Source organism: Mauremys mutica, chromosome 3, assembly GCF_020497125.1.
Source record: "Mauremys mutica isolate MM-2020 ecotype Southern chromosome 3, ASM2049712v1, whole genome shotgun sequence".
NCBI lineage: Eukaryota > Metazoa > Chordata > Testudines > Geoemydidae > Mauremys > Mauremys mutica.
Window position 1 is genome coordinate 114,812,232 of NC_059074.1, and position 13,317 is coordinate 114,825,548.

Genomic DNA, 13,317 nt, shown 5'->3' on the forward strand with positions numbered 1-13,317 from the left:
TATCAATTCTGTTACCGGTAGGTATGTGGCACAGAAAGGAGTTCATCACTTAATCATCTTGTTATTGCCAAAACAGGGCTGTGGGCCTGAGAATTTCAGAAAGGCAGCTAAGAAGCTAGTAGTTAATACATTTACAGAAGTTCCCATCATCTCAATCTCACTCCAGGAAGCTAATTGGATAGGACAGGGAGACGAGGATGGAGCAGGGGAGCAATGGGAGCTAAGAGCGTGTTGGGAGATTAAAAGACTGGGAATTGATGCAGCAAACACTGCAGATGAGTACAATGGGATGTCAAATGGAAGAAACAACCCTGTGAAATTACAAGATGATTTTTATATACAGAATATATATATATATATATATGGGCCACAGACTGCACACTAGTGGTCTATACACATGCTTAAATTATTAAGGTACAATATTCTCAGTGAGGATATAACAGAGGTAGCTTATTTCAGGGTACGGTAAAATGTCTCTCCATAAAGTTGGTTTGTTTTAACTTGCCTCGTGTGCCCTCTGTTGCTCCAACAAACTCTGGTAGTTTCCTGAAATCTCTGCAGCCAGTTTCTGCTCAGTCTGAACCAGAAATTCCATCCAACTCTCACATTTATCCAAAAAGGTCTGGTGTTGCAGCAAGAAAGACTGCAGCTTACTAAAATGATGAAAGGTCGATTCATTAATGCCTCCAGCTCACACAAAATAAAATGACAGTGGGTTTCCAGGGAGTCATGACAATTCTGGCTGATGCAGCTTTTCCATCACAAACCCACATGCTGCCCTTATCCTAGAAGACTGTTTGATGTGGAACCCCTTGTCCTCTCACCCTTTTTTCCCATTTGTTTAGTCTACATGTAAACAAAAATAGTATCATTTAAAATGTCAACTTGTGTTCATAAAAAGACAACCACCATAACTTTTCTTTTGGTAGAATTCCCTTTGCCTCTTAGCTCAATATAAAGAGGAACAAGCTCATTATTACTTTATAACAATGCCTGAGGTCATGTCTCCACTTAAAAGGGTTTGCCAGTAGAGATCTACCAACAGAGCTATACCTCCCTAGTGGAGACATAGGTCACACTGCTAAAAAAAGTTCTTCTGATGATATAACTTAAACCAAGCCCCTAAATGGAATACCAAAATAGGATAACTGCATCTATACTAACTGGGTTTTTTGCCAGGAGAATTACATCTACACTAGGGCTTTTGCCAGCAAACCTATATTGTTTAGGGGGGGTGATTTTTCACACTCCTAATCTACATAACTGTGCTGACAAAACTTTTGAGTGTAGACGGAAACCCTAGTTGTGATCCCAAAGGCAAGTAGCATCAGTTAATGCAATATTGATAACATAAAAAGGCCTGATCCACATTTAAGTTTTACTGGCACAGCCACATTGGTTGGGGATGTGATTTTTTTTTACCAACATAAATATACTGGCAAAAGCCTTGGTGTACATGCAGTGATGCTGGGACAACTGTATTTATATCAGCATAGTTTATGCTGGTTTCAGAGAAAAGTATAAGAACTTTTATACTGATTAACTACATCCACACAAGAGCTTTTGCCAATGTAGCTATACTCAGGAAGACATGGGCTATAAAAAGCCCGCTCCTAAATGACAAGTGGAGCTAGCAAACAGGAGTGACTAACAGGGGAGTTTTGCGAGGGAGTTTAAGATACATGTAACATTCTTTAAACTTCTTTAAACTTAAGCCACAATCTCACACCCCCCCCCCAAAAAAAAACCCAAAACCAAAACAAAAAACCAAAACCTCAACAAAGGAACTAACTTCAGGAGCAAAAAGAGAATTCAGGCAGAAGTCCTGCAACAGAGTGGGGGCTATCCAGTTTATTGCATCCGATGCAGCATGTCTGATTACCTGCCCTATGGGCAGGTGGCATGTGTCTACATTTGGTGCAAGGAGCTCCTGGCCCTCAGACCATGTATGGGCTTTGGAGACTAGGGTGGCTCAGCTGGAGGAGCTAAGGAAGACAGAGATACATAGATGAGACTTTCTGGGACACAGTAGAACGGTCTCACCCCCATCAAACTGCCTCTGTGCTGTTGAGGAGGATGAAAGTCTCAGGGAAGGAGAACATCCAACTGGAGCAGAGGGAAATGATCCCATAGTTGGGACCCTCCTTCCAGATGCTGTTGCGGTATCCTCTCCCAGGGGGAACTCCAGTTATTAGGAAGAGACAGGTATTAGTAATGGGCGATTCGATCATTAGAAACATAGATAGCTGGGTTTGTGATGACTTGAGACATCTAGATAGACTTACATGTAGTGCTAGGAAGGAGCCAGTGGTCGTGATACATGTAGGTACAAATGACATAGGGAGGGATAGGAGAGAGGTCCTGGAGGCCAAATTTCGCCTGCTAGGTAAGGGATTGAAGTCCAGGACCTCCACTGTAGCATTCTCTGAAATGCTTCCAGTTCTATGTGCAGGGCCAGTTACACAGGTAGAACTGCAGGGTCTCAAAGCGTGGATGAAATGATGGTGTAGAGAGGAGGGGTTTAGATTTATTAGGAACTGGAGAAACTTTTGGGAAAGACGAGCCTATACAGGAAGAATGAAAAAAAGTCCCATTCAATTACATCATGTAAATGGCAGACAGCTAAAAAGTGATAAGTTTTAAAAGTGCTTATATATAAATTCTATAAGTCTAAATAATAAGATGGGTGAACTAGAGTGCCTTGTATTAAATGAGGATATTGATATAATAGGCATCAAAGAAACTTGGTGGAATGAGGATAACCAATGGGGGACACTAATACCAGGGTACAAAGTATATCGGAAAGACAGAACAGGTCGAGATGGTGGGGGAGTGGCGCTACATGTGAAAGAAATTGTAGAATCGAATGAAGTAAAAATCTTAAATGAACCAAACTTTACCACAGAATCTCTACGGATAGTAATTCCATGCTCAAATAATAATATAGCAGTAGGGATATACTACTGACCACCTAACCAAGATGGTGATAGTGACTGTGAAATGCTTAGGGAGATTAGAGAAGCTATTAAAATAAAAAAAAAACCCTCAATAATAATGGGGGATTTCAACTATCCCCATATTGAATGGGAACATGTCACCTCAGGATGGGATGCAGAGATGAAGTTTCTTGACACCTTAAATGACTGCTTCTTGGAGCAGCTAGTCCTGGAACCCATAGGAGGAGAGGCAATTCTTGATTTAGTCCTAAGTGGAGCACAGGATCGGGTACAAGAGGTGAATATAGCTGGACCCTTTGGTAATAGTGACCACAATATAATTAAATGTAACATCCCCATGAAAACTCCACAGGAGCCGAACACTGTAGCATTTAATTTCAGGAAAGGGAATTACACAAAAATGAGGTGGTTAGTTACACTAAAATTAAAAGGTACAGCACCAAAAGTAAAAACCCTGCAAGCTGCATGGAAACTTTTTAAAGACACCATAATAGAAGCTCAACTTAAATGTAAACACAAAATTAAAAAACATAGTAAGAGAACCAAAAAAGAGCCACCATGGCTAAACAACAAAGTAAAAGAAGTAGTGAGAGGCAAAAAGGCATCCTTTAAAAAGTGGAAGTTAAATCCTAGTGAGGAAAATAAACTCCGGCAAATAAAGTGTAAAAATATAATTAGGAAGGCCAAAAAAGAATTTGAAGAACAGCTAGCCAAAGACTCAAAAAGTAATAGGAATTTTTTTTAAGTACATCAGAAGCAGGAAGCCCGCTAAACAAGCAGTGGACAATTGAGATGCTAAAGGAGTACTCAAGGATGATAAGGCCATTATGGAGAAACTAAATTAATTCTTTGCATCGGTCTTCATGGTTGAGGATGTGAGGGAGATTTCCAAAACTGAGCCATTCTTTTTAGGTGACAAATCTGAGGAACTGTCCCAGATTAAAGGTGTCATTAGAGGAAGTTTTGGAACAAACTGATAAACTAAACAGTAATAAGTCACCAGTACCAGATGGTATTTGCACAAGAGTTCTGAAGGAACTCAAATGTGAAACTGCAGAACTACTAACTAACATCTGCTTCTGTACCAAATGACTGGAGGATAGCTAATGTGATGCCAATTTTTAAAATGGACTCCAGAGGTGATCCCGGCAATTACAGGCCAGTAAGCCTGACTTCAGTACTAGGCAAACTGGCTGAAACTATAGTAAAGAACAAAATTGTCAGACACACCAATGAACATAATTTGTTGGGGAATAGTCAACATGGTTTTTGTAAAGGGAAATCATGCCACATCATACTTTGAGGGGGGTCATGTGGACAAGGGGGATCCAGTAGATATAGTGTATTTAGATTTTCAGAAAGCCTTTGACAGGGTCCCTCACCAAAGACTATTAAGCAAAATAAGCTGTCATGGGATAAGAGGGAAGGTCCTCCCATGGGTTGGTAACTGGTTAAAAGATAGGAAACAAAGAGTAGGAATAAATTGTCAGTTTTCAGAATGGAGAGAGGTAAACAGTGGTGTCACCCAGGGGTCTGTTCTGGGCCCAATCCTATTTAACATATTCATAAATGATCTGGAAAAAGGGGTAAACAGTGAGGTGGCAAAATTTGCAGAGGATACAAAACTACCCAAGAGAGTTAAGTCCCAGGAAGACTGCGAAGAGCTACAAAAGGATCTCTCAAAACTGGGTGATTGGGCAACTAAATGGCAGATGAAATTCAATGTTCATAAATGCAAAGTAATGCACACTGGAAAACATAATCCCTATACATATAAAATGATGGTGTCTAAATTAGCTGTTATCACTCAAAAAAAGAGATCTTGGAGTCATTGTGGATAGTTCTCTGAAAACATCTAGTTGATGTGCAGCAGCAGTCAAAGCAAACAGAACATTGGGAATCATTAAGAGATAGATAATAAGACCAAAAATCCATGGTACACCCACATCTTGAATACTGTGTACAGATCTGGTCACTCCATCTCAAAAAAGAGCAACAAAAATTATTAGGGGTATTTAGCGTCTGCCATATGAGGAGAGATTAATAAGACTGGGACTTTTCAGCTTGGGAAAAAAGGGGGATATGATAGCGGTCTATAAAATCATGATTGGTGTGGAGAAAGTAAATAGGGAAGTGTTATTTAGTCCTTCTCATAACACAAGAACTAGGGCCACCAAATGAAACTAATCGGTAGCAGATTTGAAAACAAACAAAAGGAAGTATTTTTTTACCCAACGCACAGTCAACCTGTGGAATTCCTTGCCAAAAGATGTTGACCAAGGCCAAGACTATAATAGGGTTCAAAAAAGAACTAGATAAATTCATGCAGGATAGATCCATCAATGGCTATTAGCCAGAAGCTGGGAATGGGTGACAGGGGATGGATGACTTGGTGATTACTTGTTCTGTTCATTCCCTCTTGGGCACCTGACATTGGCCACTGTTTGAAGAGAGGATACTGGGCTAGATGGACCTTTGGTCTGATCCAGTATGGCCACTCTTATGTTCTTACTGGTTTTGTTATATCACCAAAATTCACATCGTGCAGGCAAAGCCAAAGTTCCACATGCCATGCATTAAACTGCATTTTCCAGCTCAGAATGACTAACAGAGAGTAATACATGTCCTTCTAGCTGACCCAACCTGAATCTTTCTGTCGTCTGAGATGAGATTATGGACCACCGCCTGTTCAGATTCTGCATCCTTTTGATTTCTTTATCATTCAGGGGTAGCCTGTAACCCAACTCGTTCAGACGGTCCAAGTCCGGTGCCATGCTACTGAACTTTAACATCTGGCTCTGGAACAAGTGACAAAGAACATATGTAGCTATAGACAGAGAAATTCAATAATTATCTTATTGGAATCTGAAAATTATGGGAAAGCTCCCAGTTGACAAATTTGGGATGGCTTGGATTGCCACCTTGTGGTAAGTGCTCTCCATTGCCAGGCAAGAGACTCTCATAATCCTAGATCCTGGCAAAAGGAGGCATCTCTTCAAAGATAGTGCACTTAGCCCGTGAAAAGAAATTTCTTGTGCTGATCAGTACACCCACCAATTAAGACATAGTGGAGAGAATTTCTGTAGCTATTTCTGGTGGAAGGATAACAGCAGGGCTAAAATGGAGGAAATACTGGGTTTGTGGGGGAGAAGGGGTATCATCAGCTTTCTGTCAGGGATTTGTTCCTGACAGAAGTAAAAAGACAAACAAGTGACCATATATATAGTATAATACACATACGCATTCACTTTAATTATTGAGATATTTAAAAATGAGCATATAAGAGAAATTACTTAATTTAGGGTGTAGAAAATATCACTACATAAAGTTCATTTGACTTAACTTGCCACTTGTGCAGATGTTAAGATATATTTTAAAATGTGTAATACTTTCTAGAGTTGGTAACAGACCAAAAATCTGGATGTGCACACTCCCAAACTCGAAGAAGTTTGGATCTGGTCCTGAATTTCCAACAGAGTATTCTGGGAATCCCCTGTATAGTAAGCAGATTATATATTAAATTTCAAAGTGTGGTCATTCTCATGGGATCAGGCTATTAAACTCTGCTTCATATTCAGGGGTCATTGATGCATCTTGCATCTCTGTTGAAATGTTACATTGGGGTATTTATTTTCTTTCCTGACACTATCCAGATATGAGAGGAAATGAGATACAGCACATAATATTCAGGTAGCTGTCCAAATGTTTGAAGGTTCAGTTTAGGTAAGCACCCAAAGTTCTGGATGTCCAAATCATTCTTATGTGAACCTCTTGTACCTGCAAAGCTTATGTCAACAGTCTTCCTGCTTCCATGCAGGCAGAAATAAAAGAGCTTCTTTTGTGGTACTTTATCTTTTCTACTTTCTGTGCCGGGCTCATGAACTGCAGAGGTTCAGGAATATGAAGAGAACAGAGATAAAAGAAAATACACAAACTTTTCTGAACTTCTAAATCTGTTCAATTCAAGTTTGGATGTTTTCGTACTTATTTTATTCCAATCAGTTTGCCCACCCAGATCCTTCTTACACTGAGGCACAAGGAAGGCAGTTAAGAATAGAATGCCAGAATTAACTTTTGGTTTTCTGTCTTTAGTGTGTGTATGTGAAGCCTCTGATGAGAAGTGAATGCATGTGTGGATTTTGTGCATACGGTATACTATACATACGCTCCCCGGGTTGTGCAAACCTGACTTACGGAAATCTGCTCTTACAGAAAAAGTTCCATATGCTTTTTTTTTTTTTTTTTGAGCTGCATAATTGTCGGAGATACGTTCCCGATTTACACAAAATTCAGAACAGAATGCTTGCGTAAGTGGGGAGTATCTGTGCATGGATCATGCTGACCTCAATTTAATGTCATACTGTCTATATTTGCCACTCACTTTGAGTTCTTCCATCCTATTCTGGATTGTAGAGAGGTCAGATGAATGACTGGGGTCTTGTCCTTTCAACATTTCTTCAGCTTCTGTTATCCAGGCCTCTAGACCTTCTAGGCTCTTAGCAAATGTCTCATAGTCTAGAATTCCAGCCTTAGAAAAGAAAGTCCACAATTTAAAAGCTTAACATGAGGTCACATAATATTCATGTTATTGCTGGGCTCTTCACTGCCCTTTCAATCATCCTGATGCTCCAACTCCCATAATAGCAATTCTCATTGGTAGCAATGGGATTGCTGATTGCTTCTCCACGGTAGAACCAATATTTTTTTATTACAGAGGCAGTGATACTGCCTCCATAGTAAAGGCTGTATTTGTTTTGAAAGTGAGGTTATAATCCTTTTGCTAGGCATGAAAACAAGAGTTGATTGTAACAAAACTTACACCATTTAGTCTTTAAAGCACCAATTCAGCAAAGTACTTAGCACATGCACACTGAAGTCAATGGGACTTAAGCACATGCTTAAGTGTTTGATGAATAGAGGGCAGCAGTAAACCTTTACTTTTCAAGAAAGTTGCGAGTAAATCAGCTCTGTTAGGAGTTCAAAGGAATTAACAATAGCGCTTTTCAAAAAAATTAGGGCTGATTTGGAGGTCCTTTACCATAAAAATAGCTTTGTTGTAACACTTGAAACTCTGCAAAAATGTAATTCTAAATAAAATCACATACACAAATTAATTTAAAAAGAAAAATTCAACCCCCAAAATTCTTAGCTTTATCTTAATTTTAAGGTTTCAAGACTGAATGCTAAAACTGTAATGTTATTTTAAAAATAGTTAAGGTGTCTTGAGATAATTAAACTTTTCCCTTTATAAAACCAAATTGTCGGCTTAAGTAATACTGTTAATAAAAATTAAGAGTAGTCACAGTTAAATTCTAGATTGCTATAAAACCCCCTTCCCCTTCTTTTACACTGTTTAAAATAACAAGCATGCATGCCATTTTTTATAGGTTTAACAAACCGAACCAGCAGTCTTATGAGCACTTTCTACAGCACACAGCCATCTGGATATAAGCTACTTCCCTGTACTTTTTTCATGCATGTGTACGTTTGCTGAAGGACTTGTGCTGTGCCGCCATTGTTGTGCTTTAATCAGTGGAACTGGACATTTCCCATGCCATTGGCAACTGATTTATGAGCACAGTTTCTTTACTGACTTCTGTACATATTTAAAGTGGGATTTTCAAAAGCATTCAGCAATGGCCTTTTCCCATTGTAGTAAATGGTAACACTCTCACTGACTTCAATAGGAGCAGAGCTAGGTTAATGATGAATGCTTTTAAAAATCCAACCCTGGTTTCCCTACATGTTTATTGACTGTGAGGGATTCCTTGATATTTCCTAGCCCCTTATAGCTAAGTAGTACCTGTGGATCTGGAGGTTAGCTCTATACACGGACTGACTGTCATGTCCACAATTGCTACATGGTTTCTAGCTTCCTATGGTAAATTTCTGCCCCTCTTGCAAGGTTTGTTGTCCCTTTTTCAGCACTGGGATTCACCTTCCTAATTTCCTCTTATAGGTTTGGGCATGCTAGTTGGATTCTCCCACCTTTAGCTTCACTACACATACTACATGGATCTCTAGGGAATACACCTGTGCAGATTATGCACCTTTCTTTGGGTGTAATTTTCTGTGCACACATTTTCAGGCAGAATGGAAAGATCAGGAGCAATTAATACAAGCAAGCTTTTCATACCTGAAGTATAGCCTTTTGCCTGATGAGAGCCTGCTCTAAGGCTGACAAGTTTTGGCTCAGGGAGAGTTGATCAGACTGAATAGCTGCTGCTGCAGAAGTCTCCACTTGTTGCTTAAGCTGCTCTCCAAGTTCATGAAGAACAAACAGAGAATCCTGCACTGTCCCCAGGCATTTCAATAGATCCTGTAGTGAACAAAAGCTTAAAAATCACTCTGATTCAAAACAATCTCAGCTGAGCTCTTGAGGTTCTCAAAATCTGTAATGTAACTCATGAAAAAAAAACTGATTACATTTAAACATAAATACTACTACATTCCACTAGAAAAGCTTTTAGTAACTCTTGATTGACCTCTGTAGTATGGAAAAGAGCATGTTTCAATACATATGTTCAAAGGATTGGAAAAGGAATGACTGATCAGCTATTTAAATGCAAATTTTGAGCACTGACCAGAAACACGTGGAAAGCATCCACGTGGATCAGTTGATATGATGTCATTTCTAGAAGCGAAAATACCTCACTTTGGATCAGTAAGTTCAGCTTTGACTGGAAACACCCTCTTTTTAAGTTAACTAATCTAGTTGGAAGATTTTTTAAATCCATATATTTTTGTGCTTATTGTCTTCATGGCAAAAGCATGCCAAATGAACACAGGAGGAAACAATCCAACTTGGGTTCACAACCAGAAATGCCAAAGTGCCTGCAAAACCCATGAATGCAATTTTAGGTAGCAATTTTTTATCTGTATATTTTGACAGCTTACACTAAATAGAATGAAAATGGCGAGGACCTGTGTCACAGGATGGCTGGCCCCAGTAAATGAAGCAGGTCCAACTCTCTGTGCCAGAATAGGTGAACATAAGAACGCCCATAGTGGGTCAGACCAAAAGGTCCATCTAGTCCAGGATCCTGTCTTCTGACAGTAACCAATGCCAGGTGCCCCAGAGGGAATGAACAGAGCAAGTAATCATCACGTGATCCATCCCCTATTGCTCATTCTCAGCTTCTGGCAAACAGAAGCTAGGGACACTGTCCCTGCCCATCCTGGCTAATAGCCATTGATGGACCGATCCTCCATGAATCGATCTAGTTCTTTTTTGAACCCGCTTATAGTCTTGGCCTTCACATCTTCTGGCAAAGAGTTCCACAGGTTGACTGTGTGTTGTGTAAAGAAATACTTCCTTTTGTTTGTTTTAAACCTGTTGCCTATTAATTTCATTTGGTGACCCCTATTCTTGTATTATGAGAGGGAGTAAATAACACTTCCTTATTTACTTTCTCCACACCAGTCATGATTTTATAGACCTCTATCATATCCCCCCCTTAGTCGTCTCTTTTCCAAGCTGAAAAGTCCCAGTCTTATTAACCTTTCCTCATACGGAGGGCATTCCATATCCCTAATCATTTTTGTTGCCCTTTTCTGAATCTTTTCCAATTCCAATATATCCTTTTTGAGATGGGGCGACCACATCTGCACACAGTATTCAAATATGGAAGTACCATGGATTTATATAGAGGCAATATGATATTATTGGTCTTATTATCTATCCCTTTTTTAATGATTCCCAACATTCTGTTCGCTTTTTTGACTGCTGCTGCACATTGAGTGGATGTTGTCAGAGAACTATCCACAATGACTCCAAGATCTCTTTTTTGAGTGGTAACAGCTAATATAGACCCCATCATTTTAGATGCATAGTTGGGATTATGTTTTCCAATGTGCATTACTTTGCATTTATCAACATTGAATTTCATCTGCCATTTAGTTGCCCTGTCACCCAGTTTTGAGAGATCTTTTTGCAGCTCTTCTGCCTGGTACTTAACTGTCTTGGGTAGTTTTGTATCATCTGCAAATTTTGCCACCTCAGTGTTTACCCCTTTTTCTGGATTATTTATAAATATGTTGAACAGGACTGGTCCCAGAACAGACCCCTAGGGGACACCACTATTTACCTCTTTCCATTCTGAAAACTGACCATTTATTCCTACCCTTTGTTTCCCATCTTCTAACCACTTACCAATCCATGAGAGGACCTTCCCTCATCCCATGACAGCTTACTTTGCTTAATAGCCTTTGGTGAGGGACCTTGTCAAAAGCTTTCTGAAAATCTAAAGCTACCAGTTTGGCCAATTAAGAGGGCCAGTCAGCACCTGGGGCTATAAAGAATGGGGAGAATTGGAGACGTTCTCTCAGTGAGTGAGTGAGGGCTGCCTTAGAGCACAGTCTGAGTCATTCAGGAAAAGGGCAGGTGAGAGCTGCCAGATACCAGGTGGATGGCGAAAGGTCCCAGAAGGAAGCTGTGGAAGGTTCCTGGGGAAAGCTAAAGGCAGGATAGTAGAAGAGGAGTTTGCTGGCTGGCATCCCCAAGCCAGAGAGCTGATGGCAGGAGACCAGTGGAGGAGCTTACTTGCTGATACTTGCTTGACTCCACACTAGAGAGGTGGGTCCAGGGAAGGATACTCCCCTGGTGAGGGATGATCTCCCAGCAGAGCAGCTGTAGGGGTTTCCTGCTGGGAAGAGCAGGGTTGCACTCTAGCTGATAGGGCTGGTGTGACTGTCCTAGCAGAGGGACAGAAGAGCCTACATGTGGCAGATGGCACCAGAGTGTGGTAAGGAAGGACTACCCACAGAGAGGGCAGGAGGGGGGTGCTTGCTGGGAAGAGCAGGGCTTTAAAGACTATATCCACCAGATGTGGGAGATGGACTATGTTTGGGACTTCTGTTGCAGATGCAATGAGCTATATTTTGGTAATAACCAGTTCTAAGAAGGGATATTATTAAAGCAGGTGAGCCTGAAGTGGAGCGACTGAGGACTCAGAAAGAGTGAACTGAGGCTGACATGCCTGTTGTGCCATGGCCTGACGCTGGAGGGTGCTCCAGGCAACCTTCTATGACAATCTGCCTATCAAAGGCAGTGGTATAATGGGCTATCGTAACTCATAAATAAAGAAATTTGTCCATGTTTAGGAGATAAATTGTACCTTTGACATGAGATGTGGGTAAACTGGTGGAGGGGCAGAATCTTGAGATTTCAACAGAGTGCATCATGTCCTTTCACAATCAAAGAGAGGCAGTAAAATATTTTAAACTTCTCTCTTCTGTTCTGCCTGACGTATTTTCCAGTCTAGAGTATGTAGGCTAAATCATAACAGCGAACCTTGCAATCCTCTCTCATGTGAGCACTCCCACTGAAATCAATGGGAATATTTGACCAAGTAACTGTGACTTGGATAAGGAAAGACTGAAGGATTGGGCCCAAAGATAGGTGCACACAGTAATTCAATTCATCTGCCTCTAGCATGGGCCTAGACCAATACACAGAATTGTCTGAACTAACATTTAGGATGAGGAATGAAGTTTGTGTGAGAAAATCCGAGGAACCCAGGAGAACTCAGTACCCTGAATTCCTGATTCAGGAAGGTGGGGGCCCCTTTGGCCTTGTCCCATGGTAGGATCTGGGTAGGAAAGGCAAAGCCCATGGTTAATGCCTGAAGGATTCTTTAGTGAAGAGAAAATATCTCCCCTACATACAAATCTCAAACTATTTTGATTAGCCCGGATAAACAATTTAGTATAGAAAACCCTATTGTGATATTAGCCCAGGTAATTGTGCTAAAGCAGTGAGCTTACATTGCAATCCTGAATCCAAGTAGTGACTTCATCATCAGCTATGTCCTTGTTAGTGGCTGTCTTCAACAGCTCATTGGTTTGGTCCTCATGCTGCTGGACTGAGGAGGAGCACTGGCTGTAACAGTCTTTGTACTTCTGCCAGAGCTGAAGCAGGGCCTTACTGGAGTGTAGCTGCTCTGCAATCTCTTCCAGAAGGTTATTCCACCTGGCAGATATAGCAAATGGATATGTCAAAGCATGTGAGTTAACAGAGCTATACAGAAGAAGGCCTAAAGTAGCAATTATATACTGTTCATAGATACGTAAAGAATTACACATCTGTTTGCTTTGACAAGTAGTGGTTTAGAAAACAAGTGAGTAACTCTTATGACACTTAAATTAGATTAGATCATGGTTATTACATAAAACTGATGCTGTTTTAAATCATACTTTTAAAAAAAATCAGTAGTACAATATTCTCTGAGCACTTAAACACAGGAATGTATGTTCATATGAACTGCCATACTGCATCATATTTGTCTCTGACAATAGCCAGCACTAGACGCTTGCAAAAAAGGGGCAAGAAAAACCGCACAGCAGGCAGAAGAGGGGCGAT

General features: G+C 40.4%; 1 protein-coding gene across 1 annotated transcript in view; it reads right to left on the reverse strand.

Moving 5' to 3' along the window:
* The window catches only part of SYNE1 (spectrin repeat containing nuclear envelope protein 1), a 468,360-nt gene that overhangs the window by 62,385 nt on the left and 392,658 nt on the right, over nucleotides 1-13,317 (reverse strand). The window contains exons 117-121 of the mRNA XM_045009096.1: nucleotides 12,723-12,927; nucleotides 9,094-9,276; nucleotides 7,339-7,485; nucleotides 5,601-5,755; nucleotides 506-653 (exon numbers count right to left, since the gene is read on the reverse strand). Coding sequence (XP_044865031.1) covers nucleotides 506-653; nucleotides 5,601-5,755; nucleotides 7,339-7,485; nucleotides 9,094-9,276; nucleotides 12,723-12,927 — 838 coding nt within the window. The remainder of the gene's footprint in view (nucleotides 1-505; nucleotides 654-5,600; nucleotides 5,756-7,338; nucleotides 7,486-9,093; nucleotides 9,277-12,722; nucleotides 12,928-13,317) is intronic.